This window comes from Mobula hypostoma, chromosome 14 (genome assembly GCF_963921235.1).
Source record: "Mobula hypostoma chromosome 14, sMobHyp1.1, whole genome shotgun sequence".
Lineage (NCBI taxonomy): Eukaryota > Metazoa > Chordata > Chondrichthyes > Myliobatiformes > Myliobatidae > Mobula > Mobula hypostoma.
The window spans coordinates 18,153,248-18,178,302 of record NC_086110.1 but is presented as its reverse complement, the minus strand read 5'-3'; the positions used below and the strand labels follow the sequence as shown (position 1 = coordinate 18,178,302).

Below are 25,055 nucleotides of genomic sequence, written 5' to 3'. Positions count from 1 at the left end.
AACCACTGCTGTAAGGCTGTAAGCTCTAAGTAGCCTAACAGGTGGTTGACTGGTCTTCGGGTTGTGCCATTGTTTGTGCAAGCTTTCAGAGTTAATCTGAACGAGCCACGGGAGCAGAGAACTACATTTGCTGGAGCTTCGGGGCTTGGTTGTTTCTCAACTTTTGGAATATAGAGGCCAAATACCACACCAGTGCAAACATTTAAGGCTCAGTCTAATGGAAGCAGAGGTTCCCAACCTTTTGTTTATGCCATGAGCCAATACCATTAAGCAGGAGCTCTGTGGATCTCAGCCTGGGAACCATTGAATAGAAATGAGACGGAGTGAGTTTAAGAATTTCACAACAATGAATTCCAGTTCTGTGGACAAATTACAGCTTGAGAAGTGGGGAACTGTTGGCAAGATATGAGAAACATTTAGTAATTACACTCCGTAGCCTCTTTATGAGGTGCCCCCATACGTAATAAAGTAGCCGCTGTGTGTATGTTCGTGGACTTCTGCTACTGTACTGTAGCCCATCCACTTCAAGGTTCGATGTATTGTGCGTTCAGAGATGCTCTTCTGCACACCATTATTTTAACACATGATTAATTGAGTTACTGTCGCCCTGCTGTCAGCTTGAACCAGTCTGGCCATTTTCCACTGATCTCTCTTACTAACAAGGCATTTTCACCCTCAGAACTGACGCGTACTGGTTGTTTCATTTTGTTTTTCGCACTGTTCTCTGTAAATTCTAGGAATGTTGTGCATGAAGATCCCGGAGGTACTCAAATCACACGGTCTGCCACCAACACTCAAAGTCACTTATCACATTTCTTCCCCATTCTGATGTTCGGCCTGAACAACTGAACCTCTTGACGAAGCTCGAATTCAAGTTTATTGTAATCTGACTACATATGTATACAATGAAACAAAACAACATTCCTCCTGACCACAGTGTACTGACACAACATATAACGCACATAAACCCAAAATATTATACTTCAGAGGTTAATTCAAATGCATGTAGTAAAGCGCAGTACAGGCAAACAGTAAATAAGCTTGCTGTACAAGTGACGAGAAGGGTATTCATTAGTCTCACAACCTGAGGTAAGAAGCTGTTACCCAGTCTGGCAGTCCCAGTCCTGATGCTTCTGTACCTCCTTCCTGAGGATAGTGGCTCAAATAATTTTTTTTGGATGCATGGTAGGGATCCTCAACCATGCTTTGGGTCCTTTGTTTGCAAAGCTTCTGGTAAATGTCATGAATAAGAATAAGGGAGATCCCAATAATCCTCTCGATGGTTTTTACTATCCTCGGTAGGGTTTTGCGGTCCGATGCCCTGCAGCTTCCGTACCACACAGTGATGCGGCCAGACAGACCACTCTCGATGGTGCTTCTGTAGGAAGTTGTTAGAATGGGGGCAGGGAACCCTGCACACCCCAATCTCCTCAGAAAGTCCAGATGCTGTGTGGCTAAAGGGATCAGGGGGTATGGGGGGAAGGCTGGTACAGGGTTCTGAGTTGGATGATCAGCCATGAATGGCGGTGCAGGCTCGAAGGGCTGAATGGCCTACTCCTGCACCTATCTTCTATGTTTCTATGTTTTCTTGACCAGTCAGTAGGTGTTGTGTGCACAGGTTAGATCATCCATTATGCGCACATGAAGGAATTTTGTGCTCTTCACTCTCTCCACAGCAAAGCCATTGATGTGTAATGGAGAGTGATTCACCCATGCCTTCCTGAAGCTAATGAGGCCACCCATGATGGTATCATCAGTCAGTCTGATGCGGTTTGAGCTGGATCCAGCAGTGCATTCGTGAGTGAGCAGCAGTGGGCTGAGCGCAGAACGCTGGACGGGTACCAGCGCTCAGTGTCCTGACAAAGGATTCCGGCCCAAAACGTTGACTGATCGTTTCCACGGATGCTGCCGGACCTGCTGAGTTCCTCCAGCGTGTTGTGTTGCTCAGCGTGATGAAGCTTGAAATGTTACTGCCAACTCAAACTGACTGAAGTCTTTCCATCTAAAAGTCCTAGATCCTGTTACAGAGAAGGGAGGTGAGTTCCAACAAGGACAGTTCACCCACTGGCCTCTGTGCATGTTAAACACTGAGCTGAAGTTGATGAACAACATCCTGACATGAAAGGCATTGATTTCTGAGTGGGACAGGATGGAGTGGGGGGCCGAGGCTATAGCATCATCAATGGACCAGTCTGAGCGGTAGGTGAACTGGAAAGGGTCTAATGTAGCTGGAAGGTGGGACTTTACACGATCCATTACCAGCTGCTCAAAGCACTTCATGACTACTGAAGTCAGTACCACTGGATGGTATTCATTTAGGCCAGTTACGGCTGCTCTCTTCAGCACCGGAATGATGGTGGCTGCCTTAGAGCCTGCAGGGACAGTGGCCTGTTTCAGAGAGATTTTAACGATGTCCGTTAAGGCCTCTATTAGCTGGGCTGCACAGTCGTTCAGCACCCGATCAGGTATGTTGTCCAACCCTGCAGTCTTGCATGGATTTGCCCTGGCTAGGATCCACCTCGCCTCAGTTGTGACTTCCTATGAAACCTGTTCCTCGGGAAGAGTGGGGACTTTCCTCGAAGTCATATCATTCAGTTGGTCAAATCATGCATAGGGCAATCAGCCTATCAGGAAGGGAGGCACCACTGTCGTTGACATGCAGGACTTGTAATCTGTTATGGTTTGTATACCTTACCACATACACTGTGTGTCCCCGGTGTCACAAAGGTGTCTGAATTTTCTGTGCCTACTCACACTTGCTTTCCTGATGCTACGGGAAAGGGTGGCTATTGCTGACCACAGAGTCGTCCTGTCCCCTGATCGGACAGCAGCGTCCTCATTCCTGAACAATGTATGAACCTCTGCAGTCAGCCATGGTTTCAGGTTTGCCCTGGCCATGTAGTGTTTAATCACAGTGACATCCTTGATGCATTTTCCCATGTAGCCAGTCACCGATCCCACATATTCATCAGTTGACGTGATGATCGTAGGTAGCCGACTCCCTAAAAATGCTCCAGTCCGTGCTTTCGAAAGAGTCCTGCAGTGCCATGGTGGTACCACCTGGCCAAGTCGTGATCTCCCTGAGAACTGGTTTGACTGGTTTAAGTGGCCATTGAATGTATTTGGAGTGAAGGGAGATGATTTTCCACAGATCGTGGAACAGTGCAGTACTGCGATGTCTGTGCTGAGCATGATGGCAAATTAAGCAAAGGCCATGATCCACATCCCTCCAAACCATGCTGGTTCTGTGTCCGTCTGATGCTCCTGTGTTGACGACATCATCGAGGTAGCAGGTAAAATTGATAAAAAGAATAAAGCCATTCATGATTGAAAGAAAACTCTGCCTCTGGTACAAATAGGGTCAGGATGTCTTTTGATAATGTGGTTAAGCAGGAGGGCAATCAATATCTCATTCACTGAGATTGCTGAGGTATTGTGTTGCCTGGAGGTCAATGGAAAGTTGCAATGCAGTTGGTAGCACTGCTGCCTCACGGCTCCGGCGACGCAGATCGGGTCCTGACCACCCGTTTTCTCTGTGCAGAGTTTCTCTGTCGCCTGTGGATGCCCCCGTTTCTCACCGCATCCCAAGGACTGGCTGGCTGGTGAGTTAACTGGTCACTGTAAATTGCCCCTAGTGTAGGTGTGAGGCAGGAGAATTGGGAGGAGGAAGGGGATGATTTAGGGATATGAGGGAGTAGGAGTTACAGGGCAATGTGGGGAAAACAGTAATCTTCTAAGAGCCAACAGTTACATGATGGACTGAATGGCCTCTTTGTGCTGTATGGTGAAATGAGAATCTTCTTTCTTCTAAGTTGCATGTTGCACCTGATTCCCAGGATGCAAGAGTGATGACAGCCTGGGTGCCGAGCCACGGGATCTGTTCAAAGGTGTACCATGGGAGGGTGTACGGACAGTTCTGACAACGTGGTGACAGAGAGCCCAAGGGAGATTGCAGTGAATCCTGAGTGGAAGGCCAGTCAGTAAAGAGATGCCAGGCACACCAGCGCCATTGCCAAGAGAGAGAAGACCCCGGTGTGGTCAAACCTGTGATTCTGTTTTAAAAAAAGCTTCTATAGAAATTTTGAAAACTACTGCTTTTGTGCTAAAGAGGTTGTAGAGAGGTACGATATTGGTTGTAAAAGGGTAATTTTTGCTCCAAGCCGAGTGCCAGATGGTGGATTGAGTTGTAACACATCAGAAACTTTCAGAGTTAGTCTCAGGGAGATGCTGGGATTAAATTGTCATGTTTGCCAGAGTTCTTCGTCACTTCAGCCGCAATCCAGGTCACGCAAATGCTCAGCAGCATTGTTTGATGGGGTTCTTGATTGCATTTGAAACATGTTGTATGTGCTACATAAATGTTATTGTCAGTGAATGGAGGATTCAATACACAGGAACAGCAGTTTTGCTAAGCTGGAGTTGGGTACCACTGATTCCCCAACAGGGCTATGCATTCCAGAGAACTGGTGTACGACTTCCATGGAGAGGAAATGACAAAAAGCCTCTTGTGATCTCAATTGAAAGAGCCATGTTAAGATAAAATGTCCTTTTTGTGCCAGTGAGGTGCTGACATTACAGTCAACAAGCTCTTTCTACAATAAATTATCTAGATACAAAGATTATGGCTGGCAGCATGTGTAGGAATGTGTTTTCTTTTTGAAGTGCGATCCATGCTAATACTGCATGGTTTAGTGAATTTGCCTTTTATGGACATGTAGTGCTATATATTTAAAGACAGCATGAAAAATTCACACTTTTTGCAGCAGGTGGCTCAGCCCTTGTCCTGGGTGGTGAGATAGTGTATAGCAGCCAGGGCAAAGTTCATATCATAGGCAAAAAAGCATAGAACCCAGGAATTTCTCTCTGTCTGTAAGTTCTCGTATTTTTTAAAAAAAACATCCACAATAGTAAACTTCTTTGAAATTGCAGATCAATAGAACTTAGTATCAATAATGCCTCAGGAGATTTGTTATCTGCTAAGACAGTCCCTCGAAATAAGCAAATAATGAGGTCATTGTTACTGTTCGATTTTGTAATTGGGTTAGATCCTCAACCATCCAGTTATCTTGTAGGTTTAATTCACTTGTGCTCAAATGAGCCAATTATAATTTTCTGAAGTACTGAGATGGTTAAAAAAGTGTTTTTGTAAATTACACTGGTGTGCACTTGGGAATGTTAGGAAGCTCCGGGATAAAGCTGCTGCCAGTTTTCTGGTGGTATTTTTAGATTTTTGTTTTGAGCATGACCAGTGAGACTGCGTGAGTGTTTATACCCTCATGTTGTAATGTGGCCCACTGCTGGTTACCGAGAAGATGAATTAAGCCCAAGGTATTTGTTGCCTACATGTCAAAAATGAGGAATGAGGAGAATAAAGGGAGATCTGATAAAGACATTGTTCACTTCTCAGTCTCTTCTTTCTCCACCCGATCTTGCCCTGGTTTCAGTGAGTTTTTAATAATCTAGCCAGGTTTTGTGTCAGTAACGGAACTTTTTTACTTAAACACTCAAGTCAATGTTCATGTTAATTTCATGTGAAAATGAAATAAAACGAACAATCAGACTCATTATTCTCACTTGTTGTACACAGTGCAACAGGAAGCAAGAGGAGAAATTTCAAATTGATCACTTTATGTAATGTACAGCAAATTTCTTGATGTTTACAAATTGTGTAAGGATGACTAATAAAGTAATTGCTACACAAAAAGAATTGCCAGGTATCTGAGAATGGAAATTTGTCTGCATTCCTAGTGTGTGTTCATTGAGTAGAACTTTGCTTCAATGTACTTGCTGTCATAGAGTTACACAGTGTGGAAACAAGCCCTGTAGCCCAATCCGTGCATGCTGACGAAGATACCTTCCTGAGCTAGGCCTATTTGCCCGCAATTTGGACCATATCCATCCACATGTTTAAATATCTTAAACATAATTGTATCTGTCTCTACAACTTCCTCTGGCGGCTTGTTCCGTACACCCTTTGTGGTAAAACTTGCCTGTTAGGTCCTGTTTCATCTAATCTTTAAGCAATTGTTTCTCAGGTTTAAGATTTCACTAGTCTGTTACTATGATTATCACAAAAAAAAACTTTATTATGATTATATAAGTGAGAGATAGATAGATCTTATTTGTAACCATTCCTTTTTTTCTTAATAAGGTTAGCTCATTTGTTACAAATGAGTGCAGTCGAACAGAGCGATTTGGGAATACAGATCCATAATTCCTTGAAAGTGGCATCGCAGATAGATAGGGCCATAAAGAGAGCTTTTGGCATATTGGCCTTGATAAATCAGTGTATTCAGTATTGTAATTGGGATGTTATGTTGAAGTTGTATAAGGCATTGGTGAAGACTAGATTGGAGTGCTGTGTGCAGTTTTGGTCACCTACCTACAGGAAAGATGTGAATAAGATTGAAAGAGTGCAGAGAAAATGCCCAAGAAAGTTGCTGGGACTTGAGGACCTGAGTAATAGTGAAAGGTTGAATAGGTTAGGAGTATATTCCCTGGAACGTGAGGGGAGATTTTGATAGAGTTATACACAATTATAAGATGTATAGATAAGGTAAGTGCAAGCAGTCTTTTTCACTGAGGTTGGATGAGACTTCACCTAGAGGTTATTGGTTAAGAGTGAAATGTAAAGGGGAACATGAGGAGAAAGCTCTTCACTCAGGCTGCTGGCAATGTGGAATGAGCTGCCAGTGCAAGTGATGAATGGGGGGTCAATTTCAACATTCAAGAGCAATTTGGATAGGTACATGGATGAGAGGGGTATGGAGGCCTGTGGCCCAGGTGCAGGTCAATGGGAGTAGGCAGATTAATGGCTTGGCATTCTAGATGGGCTGAGTGGCCTGTTGCTGTGCTGTAGTGTTTTGTGACTCTATGCCTGCAGCTGGGAAATCCATCCTGTTAGTCTCCCAAATTAACTTCCTGACCAACAGACCACAATCAGAGCACAAGCACCTTCACCATGTTCATTCCCAGTACTGGCACCCCTCGAGGCTGCATCTTCAGCCACTTTCTCTGCACCCTGTACACTAACAACTGTGTGGCCAGATTCTGCTCTACCTCCATCTACAAGTTTGCAGATGACCACCACAGTAGTCCAAACCTCAAAAAACGACGAGTCGGAATTCAGGAAGGTGGTAGAATACTTAGTGACATGGTGTCATGATAACAACCGTATCCTCAATGTCACCAAAGCAAAGGGGATGGTTGTTGATTTCAGGAAGGGGTCAATGCACATACTCGTGTCTACATCAACGGTGCTAAGATCAAGAAGGTTGAACACCACCTATAGCCTATGTTCGTCCAACCACATTGGCAACATGGCCATGTAACTTCCCAGCACCTCTACTTCCTCAGGAGGCTAAAGAAGTTTGGCATGTCCCCTTTGCTCTACTATCTCCTTCCAATATTTTTATTATTAATTTTACATATAAAAATACAGAGTACAAGAAAAAATATATATCAATACATTATACTAAATCGCATATGAAGACTCCTTACCCAATATTCATACAGATTACTTAATTCATAACATTGAAATATAGTAATTTTATTATATAAAAAAAATCTAAGCCACTACCAAGACCGAAGCTGATTAGTAAAGAAAAAAAAAGAGAAAAAAATTATTAGTCATCATCTGTGCTTTAACAGCAAATCAAAGGTTTTGAAAATAATTCAAAGAAGGTCCCCACAACGTTTGAAAGTCCTGGCTAGATTCAGAGATTGAACATTGAATCTTCTCTAAATTTAAACATGACGTCACATCACGTAACCATTGAGCGTGAATAGGAGGGGCCACATCTTTCCATTTAAGCAAGAGCGTCCTTCTGGCCATAAGAGAAATAAAAGTCAAAATGTGTAAGTCAGATGACTCCAAAATAATATCTAATTTTTTAATTATTTTTTTAAAACCTCTATAATTGATGTGGCTGTTAAAGAATGGGATAGATTAGGTATTAAATGCTTTCAGGACTTGTTTGTAGAGGGAAGTCTCTTTTTGTTTGAACAATTGTCAACTAAATATAGTTTACCCAAAACTCATTTTTTTCGATACCTACAAATAAAATATTTTTTACGGTCTCAGATAAGTACATTTCTTAAAAGTCCTGATAAGCATCTACTAGATGTAATTTTTAATTTGAAACCTTTTTATAATGGATCTATATCTAAAATTTATAATATGCTGTTGGGAATGAGAAGTGTTCCTTTAGATAAAATTAAAAATCCTTGGGAATAAGATTTACAGACTTAAATTTCTGAGGAAACTTGGCATCAAATTTTTAAATTGGTTAACACTTCATGTGCCCTCCACTCTCTCCTACAATTTAAAGTGGTCCGTAGGGCCCATATGACCAAGGATAAGTTGTCTCGTTTTTATTTAGATATATCTCTGTATTGTGATAAATGTGATAATGGAGAAGCTTCACTCATTCATATGTTTTGGACATGCCCGAGTCTTGGAAAATATTGGAAAGAAGTATTTCAAACTTTCTCGATACTTTTCAAAGTAATCTTTAAGCCTAATCCTTTGACTGCTTTATTTGGTATTGTTGGAGGAAAGGATATTATTTTGGAGTCATCTGACTTGCTCTACTATCGATGTGCTACAGAAAACATCCGATCCAGATGCATCACATTTGGTGTTGGCAACTGCTCTGCCCATGACTGTGAGAAACTCCAAGGAGCTGTGGGCACAGGTCAGCACATCACAGAAACCAGCCACCTCTCCATGGACCCCATCTACATTTCTCACTGCCTTGATAAAGAATCCAGCATAATTAAAGACATATGCCCACCTCGGGCATTTTTTCTTTTCACCTCGTCAGGCTGAAGATACAAATACCTGAAAACACGTACCACCAGACTCAAGGACAACTTCTCTTCTACTGTTATCAGACTGTTGAATAGTGTTCAAGTATGATAAGTTGGACTCTTGACTTCACAATCTACCTCATTGTGACCTTGCACCTTACTGTCAACCTGGACTGCACTTGTTATTACATTTTATTCCGCACTCTGTTATTGTTTTACCTTGTAGTACCCGAATGCACTGCTGTAATGAACTGTATGGACAGTGTGCAAGATAAGTTTTTCACTCTCCCTTACTACATGTGACAATAATAAACCGATTTACCAAAAGTTTGATTGTATCTATGGGCTGCCCAAAGTTGGATATTCATAAACTGCAGAGAAACCTGCAGTTCCATTTTTTTCTTACAGTAACTATATTCCAATTTCTGCAACTATTGTTTGAAATGATATTATGTCACTTATCACATTAACACCCATCTCTGTGACACATACATCTCTGACATGAACGGTCTTGCCTATTGTTGGCATTGCAGTTTATAACCCAAATACTTTGGTTCAATGGATCCATTGCCACCACTCTTAGAGATCAGGAGCTTTCCATTCACTGTGTCTGGCAGACTTTTATTTGTGAAACTAGGACCGTTGGATGGTGAGGCTGTTTAATGGGGAAGAACAAAATTCTTCGATCAATGTCTTTTATGGGTTTTCTAATTTTTAAAGATTTGTTTTGATTTTAAGATTTTAATTATGGTTTGTGATTTTTGAACTGTTTATGATAATAACCTTTACTAATTTTGTTTACAGAAAAACTGTACAACTCAACCGGTCCTGATTTAAGAAGATCACTTTTCTCCTTGAAACAGCTATTTCAGGTACTGCATCACTCCAACAATTAAAGAAATGTTGTATTTTACAAATACAAAAAAAGTTGTAATATTGACAAAGAAATTTGCAAAAGTCATGACAATGATACAGGTAATTTAAACCAGTCAGCTAGGGTGGTGTTTATCCACATTGTGATTCTGTTTAATCTCGGGCTCATCCACCCACCTTTGACCTGCCTCATTTTCAGCGGGCTCTCGTTAATTATTTTCATTCATGCAAGGAACCAGCACTTGAGGTATCTGAAGTACCACAGCCTGGAGCTGTGATGCAGACCCAGACCACATTTTAGATGTGTGCCCATTGACTAAATTCATCAGTACTCTGGCTGAGACAGTCCTTGTCTGCAAGAATACTGCTGTTATGTATAGAATATATGAAATCCGTATTTCTTCTCGCGGTTTCCTTCATATGTCTATGTAATAAAGTTTGCAATGCCAGTAGGGTTTCTGTATTAACTCCCTCTGTCCTGAATCTCTTGCATTTGTCCTTATGCCGACCTCCTCATACCGTGCTCTCCTCATGCTGGAAATTGTGTGTTTGGTCACCTTCTCCCAACATTGCAAATCATTAAATATATTTATCACAAATTTTTCTAACTTGTAAGGTGCTAAGAAAATATACTGTGATTTGTGTATATCACATAACAGATTGCATCCTAGTAACTTTACATCATTATGTTCTGTAAAAACAAGGCGTTTTTTTTTGCAGCAAGTGAAGCTTTTTTCTAGGCTTATTTTTGCCTCTTGACTTCTCTATACTGTTAGTGATAAAACCCAGATTATTAGAGTATTCTGCTCTTTAATCCAGAAACTGTATCTTTAATGGGCAATGAATTAATCCCGCCTCGTTGTTTTACTCTTCCCCAGTACTAAACGTAATAAAGTTCTTGTATAGACATGCATCATACTTTATATAGAACAGTATTCTTCGATTTACAAATGTTTAATTTGCTAATTTTAGCTATGGGCTCTTCGGGCACTAAAGATTTAGAAGTTTTTTTTGTAATACTACGCTTTACCCATGAGGGACGCAGCAAAATGCCATATTATGTTTCATCTACCTGCCTTAATTTATTAAACGTTTATTAATGAAACATTTTCCAGGAATGTATTTCCTTTTGTAATCTGAGCAGCACTTGTACTTAGACTCTTCTGATTTGCTTTAATATGCAAGAAGTAATTCAGATGACTGGCCATTTAACCTGCGATGTGTCCGAATCTGTCTCCAACTTCTCCCGTAACCCCAGCTCACTGTGAGCAACATCGCTGAGAGTCTACCTTTTTGTTATGAAGAAAAAGCAACATGATAAAGGTGCAAATGATTTGGTTACATCTGTACCTGCAAAAGTTTTTGAACTGCTGCTGTGGTTGTGACTATAGCTGCAGCCTGAGCTGAAATGGGCCAGCACGATAGCGTAGTGGTCAGCACATCGCTTTGCAGTACCAGCGACCGGGGTTCAATTTCTGCCGCTGCCTGGAAGAAGTTTGTATGTTCTCCCCGTGACCGTGTGGGTTTCCTCCGGGCGCTCTCACTTCCTCCCACTGTCCAAAGACATACCAGTGGATAAGTTAATTGGTTACTGTAAATTGTCCCGCCATTAGGTTAATATTAAATCGGGGATTGCTGGGCAGCATGGCTGGAAGGGCTGAAGGGCCTATCCCATGCTCTACCTCAATAACTAAATACTGGGAAACACTTCAAACCTGTCTACAGTCTTGATTCAAATTAAATTAGAAGAACGTTGGTGGATAAAAGCTGAAGTAACTAATCAGCCCCTTAAATCTGTCTGGCATTCCATGAGATCACGACTGACCTGGATCTAACAAGCTTTCCCAATCTCTCCCCATATCTCTGAACTGGAGTCTCAACCTCCAAAGAGAAGAAATACCTATTCACTTATGTTTACAGTGGGCATCTTGTTATTCTGAAACTGTGCCTCCTAGTGGGAGATCTCTCTGTAATTGGGAACATATTCTCAGCATCCCCCCGTCATTACCCACCCAGAATGTTTCAATATGATCACCTTTCACTTGCCGATACTCCATTGAGTTACAGGGTCAGTCTGCTCACCCTGTCTTCGTATGTCAACAACTTCATCTCACGAATCGACTGCGTGAACATTTGTTTGCTGCCTTCATTGTAAGCACACCCTTGCCTAAGTACCAAGAGCAAAACTTGCTGCAGTACTTGAGGTGCAGTGTCAACAGCCGCCTGTAAGCTTTCCTGAAAATTTTCCTCCTTTTTTTTCAGTCAACAAGCAATAAAGGGCACCAGCTTTCCTAATCGCATGCTATTTTGCATGCAAATCCTTTGTGGTTTATTTATTTCCTTTATACTGCAAACTCAAAGACAACCACAACCTTGTCATAGGGCTTGCAGGCTTGCATGGCTTAATTACTGGGAGAGCTATGTTGGCTGGAGTCAGGAACTTGTGATTTGATTCTTGGTTGAGTCACGCACCCCAAACAGGTTAAAGGATAGAGGCCAGACTACAGATGAAGTAGGACCAGAGGGCACTGCCTCAGAATTGAGAGAAGTCCACTTACAACAGAGATGAGGAATAATTTATTTAGCCAGAGTTGACTCTGGGACTGCAGGAAGTGATTCTGAGAGCTCTGGATACCTTTCTTCTGAACGTGTTGGCATTCTAAGGCATGGCAAGCTTCACTGTATGGTGAGGAGAATAATGTGCGAGTAGACTGTCTGACACCAGCATTTCCTTTGCCATTGGGAAAGCCACCTCACACTGCTTTGTCCATTGCCATTTCTTCCTGATCTGTAGTAAAGAGTTTAAAGGGTAGAGCACACTAGCAGGAACTTGTAGTAATTGACAAATCCTAAAAATGATTGCAATTGTAACACGTCCTTTGGGGCATCCACCACTGCTTGAATTTTCTCGGCACACGTGTGTTATCCTTGTGATTCAAAAGTGTGACCACAGTTGATTGGTTGAAAACAATTGACACTTGTGTTGTGCTTTAGCTCATAATCTTCTATTTTTTTTAACACTGTCCTGAGATTTTGGAGATGTAGCCTTGTCATCCTTACCAGCAGCAATGATGTCACCCAGGTAACACTGACTGCCTGGGCAGCCTTGCAGTACCTGGTCATGGCTTCCTGTCAGAGTGCAGGTGCAGATGCTACTCCAAAATCAAGCCTATCATAGTGATAAAACTCTTTGTGAGAAACACTTTGGACTCTTCTTCCATCTCTATCTGTAGGTAGGCCTCAGCTAAGTCCACTTTGCTGAAGTGTTACCTTCCAAAAAGGTTTGCAAGAGTATCCTCTATCCTGGGCAGAGGGTATTGAACTGCTTTCAGTACTGGGTTGATGGTGACCTTAAAATCACCACAGATCCTGACAGACCCATTCTTTGCTACTGGGACCACTGACATTGCACAAGGGCTCCACTCAACCTTGGAAAGAATTCCCTCAGTCTCCATGCAATTTAGCTGTCCAGCTACTTTATCATGGATGGCATAAGGAGCTGGATGGGCTTTTCAAAACATGGGTGTGATATTTTCAACTAACAGTACTTTACCTTTGATATATTTGAGTTTTCTACTGCCATCCTTGAACATTGCTGTGGCAGCTTCCAGCACCTTTCAGTTGGCTTTATTGCAGGGGGTGTGCCATGCAAACTGTGGGTGGATCTCCAACCAAGTTGTAGTTGTCTCAGCCAATCATGGCCCCACAATACTGGCCCTCCTGTTTTTACCTCATACAAGCCCAATGTGGCTTGTTGGTTGTTGTATTTCACAGTTACGGATGTCATTCCCACAGGAGTTATTTTTTCTCCAGTATGAGTTCTTAGTTGGATATCTGCAGGCTTCAGTTCAATATCTTCGAAATTCCATTCAAATTTTCTTGTGAGATGATTGAAACAACTGAGCTGAGCTATTTTACTTAAGTTGCTGTTCATTTCTGGTGTGAGTCATATTGGTTGATTTCTGATAGTTTTCACATGGTAAATCTCAATGCTGAGAATTTACTGAGAAGTCCTGTGTCACTTCCATCATTATCAGATTTTTTACCAACAGCATGGTGGATTAGTGTTTTTTTTTTTGAAACTGCAACTTGACTTTTTAACCTTTTCTCTTCCCTGTGTAGACCATTTATTTTTGTCTGCCTGGCATACTCTTTATATGTGTCCGACTTTGTTGCATTTTCTGCAAGTATTGCCTTTAAATTGACATTGATCTGGTGTACGTGATCCCCTGCCACAATGATGATGCAGTTTGTCTGGCCAGGCTGGTTTCTGTTTAGACTTTGTAATTTTCTTCATGCTCACTTTCATTCCTGACTGCAACTCAATTGCATCTCTGATTGCCATTTCGATTGATACAGCCATTTCAGCTGCTCTTCGAAATGTAAGTTGTGCTTTAGTTGGGAGCTATTTTTGAATGCTTTCTTGTAAAATTGCACAAACTAAACAATCTCAATACAAAATTAAGCTCATCACTGAACTGACGATGCTCAATCTCTTCAATTCGGTCATGTATGTTGAAGTGGACTCCCCATCTTTTTGATTCTGCTCATGAAACCTCAAGTGTTTTGCAATCAACAATAGCTTTGGTTCTAAATGATCCTGCATTAGTTTCACAATGTCAACAAAGCTCATTTTGGCTAGCTTGGTGGGAACAGTCAAAGTTCTAGTCAAACTTGTACACCTTTAAACCTAATGCACCCAGCAAAATTGGTACTCCCTTCTCATTGGCTATTTCATTGTCTTCAAAATACTTCTCTGTTAGGTCAGTATATGTGAGCCACTTATCCATTGAGCATTCAAATGCATTTATCTTTCCAATGTAGGCAGGCAATTCTGCTCTTTTGTTTAATAATTAATATCACCCGATACTCAATATTTATGAAAACATGAATTCTTCCATTTTATGCCTTCTTAAAAAACTCAACTGTCTCTGGTTGTTCCTGAAGAAGTATGTGCTGCTGTTTTTTTTTGCTCAACCGTTTCGCACTGTACTTTTTTAAAAACTTGATTGTGTCGCTGTGCTTTAACAGGAAAGTAGTCATCTCAGGTTTCACTTAAACTTCCTTGTCACCACTGTTATGCTTTGTAACTCCAACACATTAAATTAATTAAAAGATAAAACAAGGAGCTGAGAGATAAACATGCGTACTTCGTTTTTACTTCATGCAAGCCGCAAATATACGACTGGTAGCGTCATGAAATATGCAATCACATATCAAGTCAAGTCAAGTCACTTTTATTGTCATTTCAACCATAACTGCTGGTACAGTACACAGTAAAATTGAGACGTTTTTCAGGACCATTCTGCTACATGAAACAATACAAAAACTACACTGAACTACGTAAAACAACACAAAAACTACACTAGACTACAGACCTACCCAGGACTGCATAAAGTGTACAAAACAGTGCAGGCATTACAATAAATAAAAACAAGACAATAGGCACAGTAGAGGGCAGTAGGTTGGAGTCAGTCCAGGCTCTGGGTATTGAGGAGTCTGATGGCTTGGGGGAAGAAACTGTTACATAGTCTGGTCATGAGAGCCCAAAAGCTTCGGTGCCTTTTGCCAGATGGCAGGAGGGAGAAGAGTTTGTATGAGGGGTACGTGGGTTCCTTCATAATACTGTTTGCTTTACGGATGCAACGTGTGGTGTAAATACATTTTTATATATAAATTTGTTATGAATTATTTAAATTAAATAGAACACTTATTCAAATAATATATTTACAATATTACCCAAATATTAAACACACAACAGTGGTAGCAATTGGTCACAAAGAAATAGTGGGTGAACTCAATGAGTATTTTGTGCCAGTCTTCACTGTGGAAGACACCAGGAGCATGCCATAAGTTTGGAAGGTCTGAAGGTAGGAAAATCACATGGACCAGATGGACTACACTCTGGGGTTCTGAAGGAGGTAGCTGAAGAGATTGTGGAGTCATTAGTAATGATCCTTCAAAAATCAGTAGATTCGGGAATGGTTCTGGAGCACTGGAAAATTTTAAGTGTCACTCCACTCTTCAAGAAGGGAAGGAGGCAAAAGACAGGAAATTGTAGGCCAGTTAGGATGACTTCAATGGCTGGTAAGAATTCAGAGTCCACTGATAAGGATACTACTTTGAGGCACATGATAAAATAGACCAAAGTCAGCATGGCTTCCTTAAGGGGAAATCTTGCCTGACAAATCTGTTGGATTTCTTTGAGGAAATAACAAACTGGATTGACAAAGGAGAGTCAGTGGACTTAGATTCTCAGAAGGCCTTTGACAAGGTGCCACACATGAGGCTGATTAACAAGAGTTCATTGTATCCAAGGAGAGGTAGAAGATTGGCTGACTTGCAAGAGGCAAAGAGTGAGAATAAATGGGGCTATTCCTGGTTGTGTGCCAATGACTAGTGGAGATTGCTTCTTTTTATGTTATATGTCAATGATTTAGATGATGGTATTGATGGTTTAGTGGCCAAGTTTGCAGATTATACAAAGATAGGTGGGAGGGGAGGTAGTGTTAAGGAAGCAGGAGGAGATTAAGAGAATGGACAAAGAAATGGCAGATGAAATACAGTGTAGGGAAGTGTATGGTCATGCATTTTTGGAGAAGGAATAATGGCATAGATGATTTTCTAAATGGGGAGCAAGTTCAGAAATCAGAGGTGATAAGGGATTTGAAACTCCTTGTTCTGAATTTCCTTAAGGGTAACTTGTAAACTGAGTTGGTGGGAAGGAAGGCAAATGCAATGTTGGCATTCATTTTGAGAAGACTGGAATATAAAAACAAGATTGTAATGTTGAAATTTTGTAAGGGAGATTTATAAAGAAGAGATTTGTGGGCATTGAAGAATGTCCAGAGGAAGTTCACAAAAATGTTCCCAGGAATGAAAGGGTTAATGTATGTGGGCCTTTAATGGCTCTGGACCTGTACTCACTGGACTTCAGCAGAACATTATGTGATCTCATTGAAACCTTTTGAATATTGAAAGGTCTCGATATTGGATGTGGAGAGGACGTTTCCCATAGTGGGGGAGTCTGCAACCAGAGGGCTCAGTGTTGGAATACAAGGACATCCCTTTAGAACAGATATGAGGAGAAATTTCTTTAGCCAGACAGTGGTGAAGCTGTGGAATCCAAGTCATTGAGTATTTTTGAAGCAGAGGTTGATACGTTTTTGGTTACTAAGGACATCTAAGGTTACGGGAAGAAGACAGGACAAGGATAATAAATCAGCCATGATGCACTATTTGAGCTGACTTGATGGGCAAAATGGCCTAATTCCTCTCCCATGTCATTAGGTCATAAGGTCCTATAAGAGCAGCAGGTACTGTGCTGATGGATGTTAGAGGAATTCGTGGATGAAGGGACAAGGTCAGGTAATCATGTTGAGGTAGAAGATTAGCCATGCTGTTATTGATTGATGGCTCAGCTCTGGACCAAATGGCCTATTCCTGCTCCTATTTCTTCTGTTCTTGTGATCACCTGGTTCTCATTTGGTACCAGATCTTGCTTGCAGAGCTTTAGGGAAGTTTTGTAAGGTATTCTGACCTAGTGTATTTCAATCTCTGACTGAAACATATGGAGTTTATTAATTTAATTATATAATAAGTCTTATTGCTTACAGTAAATGCAGGATCATGTATCAAATCTCCTTGAGCAATCTATTACTATGCATACATCAGTTTTATTCGATCTTCTTTAACACCCCTGCTATCCCTGCCCCCATTCTAGTCTTCCAACTAAACCGACAGGTATGTCTCCTATTCTTAAGTTGTGAACTTCTGGCAAGACACAGAGGCCGACAAAATAAAAGTGGAAAATAGAGGAAATGCACAGCAAGTCTGTCAGCATCTGCAAAGATAGAAGTTTTAATTTCAGATTCTTCCTCAGAGCCCTGCTTTCCATTTTGTTTTGAATGGTACTTACTGCACGATCGCGCTGGTGACCAACAGCGACATCATGCAGACAGCTTACAAAACTACTGGATACTCTCCTTCTTCTAGATATACTTTGTCTTCTTCTGAACTGTGATCAATTGCAGCCCGCAATTTCCTTTTTAAGAATGTATTTTCTGGCAACTGAATGATCTGGCACTTCTGCGATCTCTTGGAGGCTTTGGAATGCAGCAATGGCTGTACCTGGAGGTGGCTGCGTCGATTCCTAATGGCGGAACATGATCCCGTAGTCGGCTCCATGACTCCGCACTGATTGAAGCATGAAGCGAGATTGGAATCGATGAGGATGAGAGTTGAAAACGAATGGGTGGTCAGTGCCACCTGCTTGTGTTTGACTAGTCTCCCTCTCACTGCTGTTCTTAAGTGGGAGGGTGAGTAGCCAGAAGTCGTGGCCCACGTTGATACCAGTGACATGTGTAGACACGGTGACGAGGTTCTGCAAAGTGCTTTCAGGGAGTCAAAGGACAGGACTTCCAAGGTTGTGATCTCAGGATTGCTACCTGTTCCCACGTGCTAACAAGGCCAGAAACAGGAAGATCATACAGATCATACACATGGCTAAGGAGATGAGTGTAGGAGGGAGGGCTTCAGATTTTTGGTTCATTGGGCTCTCTTCCAGGGAAGGTGGGACCTGTACAGAAGGGACAACTTGCATCTGAACTGAAGGGAGACTGATATCCTTGTGGGACATTTACTTGCTACTGCTCTAACTTTCAAACCAGAGTTTCAGAGGGATAGAAACCAAAGTGCCAGAGCTGATAGTGGAGTGGTTGTGGCAAAAGATATTGTTAAGCCTGCCTATGTACAAAATCAGGAACGCAGTGGTTGAGTATGGTAGGACCAATGTTCTGAGTTGTGTACATTTCAATCCAAGGGTTATTGTAGGTAAGGCAGATGGGCTTAGAGGATGGATCAGCATGTGGAATGATGGCATTAGAGCCTTAAGTGAGACTTGGCTTAAGGAGGGGCAGGAATGGCAGCTCAGTGTTCCATGGTTCCATTATTTTGGACATTTTAGAGCGGGAAGGATTAAGGGAAGGAGGGGTGGCCTCACTAGGAGAGCTTGTCTACTGAGGCAATATGGGTGGAACTGAGGAATAAGAAAGGGATGGCCATATTCATGGTATTACATTATAGACCATCGGACAATCTGCGTGGTTTAGAGGAGCAAATTTATAGAGAGTTTTCAGGCTGTTGCAAGAAACATAAGATTGTGATAGAAGATGATTTTAACTTCCCACATATTGATTGGGACTCTCAAACTGTAAAAACACTGGATAGGATAGAGTTTCTCAAGTGTGTTCAGGGAAGTTTCCTTAATAGGTCCAAGGAGGTCCCAACTAAACAAAGTGCAATATGAGATCTCCATTAGGGAATGAGACAGGGCAGGTGGCAGAAGTTTGTATACGGGAACACTTTGCGTCCAGCAAACATAATGCCATTAGTTTCATGATAATTATAGAGAAGCATATGTGTGGTCCTCCGGTTGAGATTGTCAGTTGGAGAAAGGCCAATTTTGATGGTATCAGAAAGGATCTGGCAAGTGTGGATTGGGACAGGTTGTGTTCTGTGTACTTGATATGTGCGAGGCCTTCAAAAGTGCAATTTTGAGAGAACAGAGTTTATATGTTCCTGTCAGAATAAAAGGCAAGGTTATCAGGTTTTAGTGAACCTTTATCTTCAAGAGATATTGAGGCCCTGGTTAAGAAAAAGTAGGAGGTGTGCAGCAGGTATAGGTAAGCAGGAGAAAGTGAGGTAGAGGTACTAGAGGAATATAAGAAATGCAAGAGAACACACAAGAAGGAAATCAGGAAGCTAAACGAAGGCATGATGTTGCTCTAGCAGACAAGAGGAAAGAGAATCCCAAGGTCTTATACCTATTAAGAGCAAAAGGATAGCAAGGGAAAGCATTGTTCCTCTGGATGATCAGAGTGGTCATCTATGTACTGTCAAAAGAGATGGAAGAGGTCTTAAATTGATTTTTTTGGATCTGCGTTTACTTGGGAGACGGGCACAGAACCTATAGAACTGAGGCAAAACAGCAGTGAGGTCATGGACTGAATACAGATTACAGAGCAGGAGGTATTTGCTCTATTGGGGAAAATAGGGTGGATAAATCCCCAAGGCCTGACAAAGTGTTCCCTTGGACCCTGTGGGAGGCTAGCGCAGAAATTGCAGGGGCCCACAAAAGGTATTTAAAACATCCTTAGCCACGGGTGACGTGCAAGAGGTTTGGAGGATAGCCTATGTTGTTCGTTGTTCATTGTTAAAGAAAGGTACTAAGTATAAACCAGGAAATTATAGGGCGGTAAGTCTGACATCAGTAGTGGGTAAGTTATTGGAAGTTTTTCTGAGGCAACATATATGTTAGTATTTGGATAGACAGTGACTGATTAGAGATATTCAGCATAGCTGTGTACATGGGAGGTCATGTCGAACCAATCTTGCAGAGATTTTTTTTTAAGAAAGTCACCAGGAAAGTCGATAAAGGCAAGGCAGTCAATGGTTCACTACAAGGCCTTTGACAAGGACGCCACATGGGAGGTTGGGCAAGAAGGCTCAGTCATTTGGCATTCAAGATAAAGTTGTAAATTAAGGCAGTGGATCCTTGACTTCTTAACCAGTAGACCATAATCTGTGCAGATTGGAAGTAACATTTCCACTTTGTTGACAGTCAACACTGGCATGCCATGGGGATGTGTGTTTAGCCCATAAGAGAAAATAAGATATAGTACAGAATTAAGCCATTTGACCATCTAGTCTGCTCTGCCTTTTCATCATGGTTGATCCGATTTTCCTCTCAGCCCCAATCTCCTGCCTTCTCCCCGTATCTGTTCATGCCCTGACCTTTAAGAATCTATCAACCTCTGCCTTAAATACACATAAAGACTTGGCATTCACAGCTGCCTGTGACAAAGGATTCCACAGATTCACGACTATGGCTAAAGACATTCCTCCTCATCTCCGTTCTAAAGGGACACCCTCTATTCTGAGGCTGTTTTCTCTGGTCTTAGACTCTCCCACCATAGGAAACATCTTCTCCATACCCACTCTTTCAAGGCCTTTCAACATTCAATAGGTTCCAATGAGGTCTCCCCTCATTCTTCTGAATCCTGGTGAATACAGGCCCAGAGCCATCAAACGCTCTTCATATGAGAAACCGTTCACTCCTGGAATCATTTTTGTGAACCTCCTATGAACCCTGTCCAGTTTTAGCACATCGTTTCTAAGATAAGGGGCCCAAACCTCCTCACAATACTCCAAGTGAGGCCTCACCAGTGCTTTATAAAGTTTCAACATTACATCCTTGCTTTTCTATTCCTGTGCTCTTGAAATGAGTGCTAACATCACATTTGCCTTCCTCACCACAGACTCAATCTGCAAATTAACCCTTAGGGAACCCTGCCCACAGACTCCCAAGTCCCTTTGTGCCTCAATTTTTTTTGTATTTTCTCTTCATTTAGAAAATAGTCTACCCTTTCATTTCTTCTACCAAAGTGCATGACCATACACTTCCCTACTCTGTATTCCATCTGCCACTTCTTTGCCCATTCTCCTAATCTTTCTGTCCTTCTGTAACCTCTCTACTTCCTCAAAATTATCTGCCCCTCCACCTGTCTCCATATCATCTGCAAACCTGGCCACAAAGCCATGAATTCTATCACCCAAATTATTCACATATAATATAAAAAGAATTAGTCCCAACACAGACTCCTGTGGAACACCACTAGTCACCGACAGTCAACCAGAAAAGGTTCCCTTTATTCTCACTCTTTGCCTCCCGCCAATCAGCCACTGCTTTATCCATGCTAGAACTTATCCTACAATACCATGGGCTCGTAGCTTATTAAGCAGCGTCGTGTGTGGCACCTTGTCGACATCCATGATTCTCCTTTGTCTATTCTGCTTGTTATTTTTTCAAAGAATTCCAACAGATTTGTCAGGCAAGATTTTGCCTTGAGGAAGCCATGCTGACTGTGGCCTATTTTATCATGTGCATCCAAGTACACTGAGATCTCATCCTTAATGATTGACTTCAATATCTTCCCAAACACTGAGGTCAGACTAACTGGCCTACAGTTTCCTTTCTTCTGCCTCTCTCCTTTCTTGAAGAGTGGAATGACATTGCAATCTTCCAGTCTTCTGGAACTATTCCAGAATCCAGTGATTCTTGAACCATCATTACGAATGCCTCCATGATCTCTTCAGCCACCTCTTTCAGAACTCTGGCGTGTACACCTTGTGGTCCAGGGAACTTATCTCCCTTCAGACCTTTCGGTTTCCCAAGAGCCTTCTGTCTAGTAATGTTCAGAGCAGTGATTGGTCCACATGGCTGTGAAAGAAATTAGAGGGAACGTTGATCATGATGTCAAGAGAACACCTTGTACAAGGGAACTATCTGAATTATCACACTACTCATACAGATGAACTCATTACACAGTACACTGAGTTAGAACAAGGTAAACAATAACAATTAGAACAAAGTCTAGCAGTTACAGAGAAGCTGTCTTATATGCCATCCGTTTGCTAAGTGTGTCCAAATTTTTCTGCTTTTGAAAAGATGCTGCTTCATATCCTCTATATATGTCAATCTGCAGTCTTTGTAGTGTGTGTTATGTTTTCTGCCAAGTGAACTGTGCATGTATGATTTGATGGCATAATGACGTATGCCATTTAGTCATAGTCATAGTCATAGTCATACTTTATTGATCCCGGGGGAAGTTGGTTTTCATTACAGTTGCACCATAAATAATAAGTAGTAATAAAACCATAAATAGTTAAATAGTAATATGTAAATTATGCCAGTAAATTATGAAATAAGTCCAGGACCAGCCTATTGGCTCAGGGAGGAGTTGTAAAGTTTGATGGCCACAGGCAGGAATGACTTCCTATGACGCTCTGTGCTGCATCTCGGTGGAATGAGTCTCTGGCTGAATGTACTCCTGTGCCCACCCAGTACATTATGTAGTGGATGGGAGACATTGTCCAAGATGGCATGCAACTTAGACAGCATCCTCTTTTCAGACACCACCGTGAGAGAGTCCAGTTCCATCCCTACAACATCACTGGCCTTACGAATGAGTTTGTTGATTCTGTTGGTGTCGCAACCCTCAGCCTGCTGCCCCAGCACACAACAGCAAACATGATAGCACTGGCCACCACAGATTTGTAGAACATCCTCAGCATCGTCCGGCAGATGTTAAAGGACCTCAGTCTCCTCAGGACATAGAGACTGCTCTGACCCTTCTTGTAGACAGCCTCAGTGTTCTTTGACCAGTCCAGTTTATTGTCAATTCGTATCCCCAGGTATCTGTAATCCTCCACCATGTCCACACTGACACCCCGGATGGAAACAGGGGTCACCGGTACCTTAGCTCTCCTCAGGTCTACCACCAGCTCCTTAGTCTTTTTCACATTAAGCTGCAGATAATTCTGCTCACACCATGTGACTAAGTTTCCTACTGTAGCCCCGTACTCAGCCTCATCTCCCTTGCTGATGCATCCAACTATGGCAGAGTCATCTGAAAACTTCTGAAGATGACAAGACTCTGTGCAGTAGTTGAAGTCCGAGGTGTAAATGGTGAAGAGAAAGGGAGACAAGACAGTCCCCTGTGGAGCCCCAGTGCTGCTGATCACTCTGTCGCACATGTACTGTGGTCTGCCAGTCAGGTAATCAAGAATCCATGACACCAGGGAAGCATCCACCTGCATTGCTGTCAGCTTCTCTCCCAGCAGAGCAGGGTGGATGGTGTTGAACGCACTGGAGAAGTCAAAAAACATGACCCTCACAGTGCTCGCTGGCTTGTCCAGGTGGGCGTAGACACAGTTCAGCAGGTAGACGATGGCATCCTCAACTCCTAGTTGGGGCTGGTAGGCGAACTGGAGGGGATCTAAGTGTGGCCTGACCATAGGCCGGAGCAGCTCCAGAACAAGTCTCTCCAGGGTCTTCATGACGTGGGAGGTCAATGCCACCGGTCTGTAGTCATTGAGGCCGCTGGGGCACGGCGTCTTCGGCACAGGGACGAGGCAGGACATCTTCCACAGTACAGGAACCCTCCGGAGCCTCAGGCTCATGTTGAATACATGGCGAAGTACTCCACATAGCACTCCTTGCTGATGTACAAATGTAACGGCCTTTGCCCCAACTGACTCCGTTTGCCTAGGGTGAATAGCCGTCAACCCCACCAAACAGTGCAAATGCTTTGGGGCAGATACAGTGTGAGGCACCCAATGATCAGCCACGACAAAAATATGAAACAATATACCAAATGCAAGTAAAGAATTATACTTTATAGCAAATTTTGGTGATGGGTTAGTAGCAACAACTAAAAGAAAAGGTGCCACATAAGTAACTTATCAGTCTTGTGCACGTAATATTTTAATACGTTGGAGCTCATGCCTCCGATTCCATCCACAACGTCCTTCCGAGACTCTGGCTACCACCCGAACCCCCGAGGTCCGGTATCTGCCGCCCTGGAACCGCTGTCCGTTCTCCACACATCCGTCCTCTCTGCTTGCCTCCCAAAAAAGCCCGCACTCCTCAACTCAGCACACATATACAAGATAATATAACATGACTTCCATTGGCTGGTAAATGAATACAATTTCCATTATTACATAGTATAACTCAAACATCACTGTTACAGAGAACCCCTTGCTCAGCAGTTAACAGTACGAGAAGCCATTTTACTATAGCACTTCAGAGAAGCCATTTTGGTAATAAGGGATTACCAGTCCAACTAGTATTACTGAGAACCCTACACATAAAACATAGAATATTACAGTACAGGAACAGGCCCTTCTGCCCACAATGCTGTGCTGAATCAATTAAATTAATAATCAAGTGGCCACTTAAACTAACTACCCTCTGCCTACACAATGTCCATATCCTTCCATTTCCCTCACAATCATGTGCCTATCTAAACTTCTCTTATAAGACTCTAATGTATCTGCCTCTACCACCACCCCAGGTGGCTCATTCCAGGCACTAACCATTCTCTGTGGGGGAGAAAAAAATTCTTGACCCTCACAGCAACTTTGAAATGACCTCATTTCACCTTGATGCATGACCTCTGGTATTAGACATTTCAACACTTGCTAAGAGATATTGTCAACTCTGTCTATGCCTCTCATAATCTTATAATCCTTGATCAAATCTCCCTGCAGCCTCCACTGTTCTGGAAAAAAAACATCCTAAGTTTGTCCAAGCTCTCATTATAGCCCATGCTCTCTCATCCAGCCAGCATCCTGGCAAACCTCTTCTGCACCCCTCTCCAAAGCCTTTACATTCTTCCTATAGTGGCACAATCAGAAATGTATGCAATGCTCCAGATGTGCCATAACTAGAGTTTTATAAAGCTGCAGCATAACTTCTTGACTTTTGAACTCAATGCCTTGACTAATAAAGGCTAGCATCCCAATGT

The 25,055-nt window shown here is 42.3% G+C and overlaps 1 protein-coding gene across 4 annotated transcripts in view; it reads left to right on the top strand.

Moving 5' to 3' along the window:
* Nucleotides 1-25,055, top strand: part of fhod1 (formin homology 2 domain containing 1) — a 333,883-nt gene that overhangs the window by 146,652 nt on the left and 162,176 nt on the right. For all 4 annotated transcript variants that reach the window (XM_063066732.1, XM_063066733.1, XM_063066734.1 and 1 more), the window contains one exon: nucleotides 9,616-9,683. In XM_063066732.1, coding sequence (XP_062922802.1) covers nucleotides 9,616-9,683 — 68 coding nt within the window. The remainder of the gene's footprint in view (nucleotides 1-9,615; nucleotides 9,684-25,055) is intronic.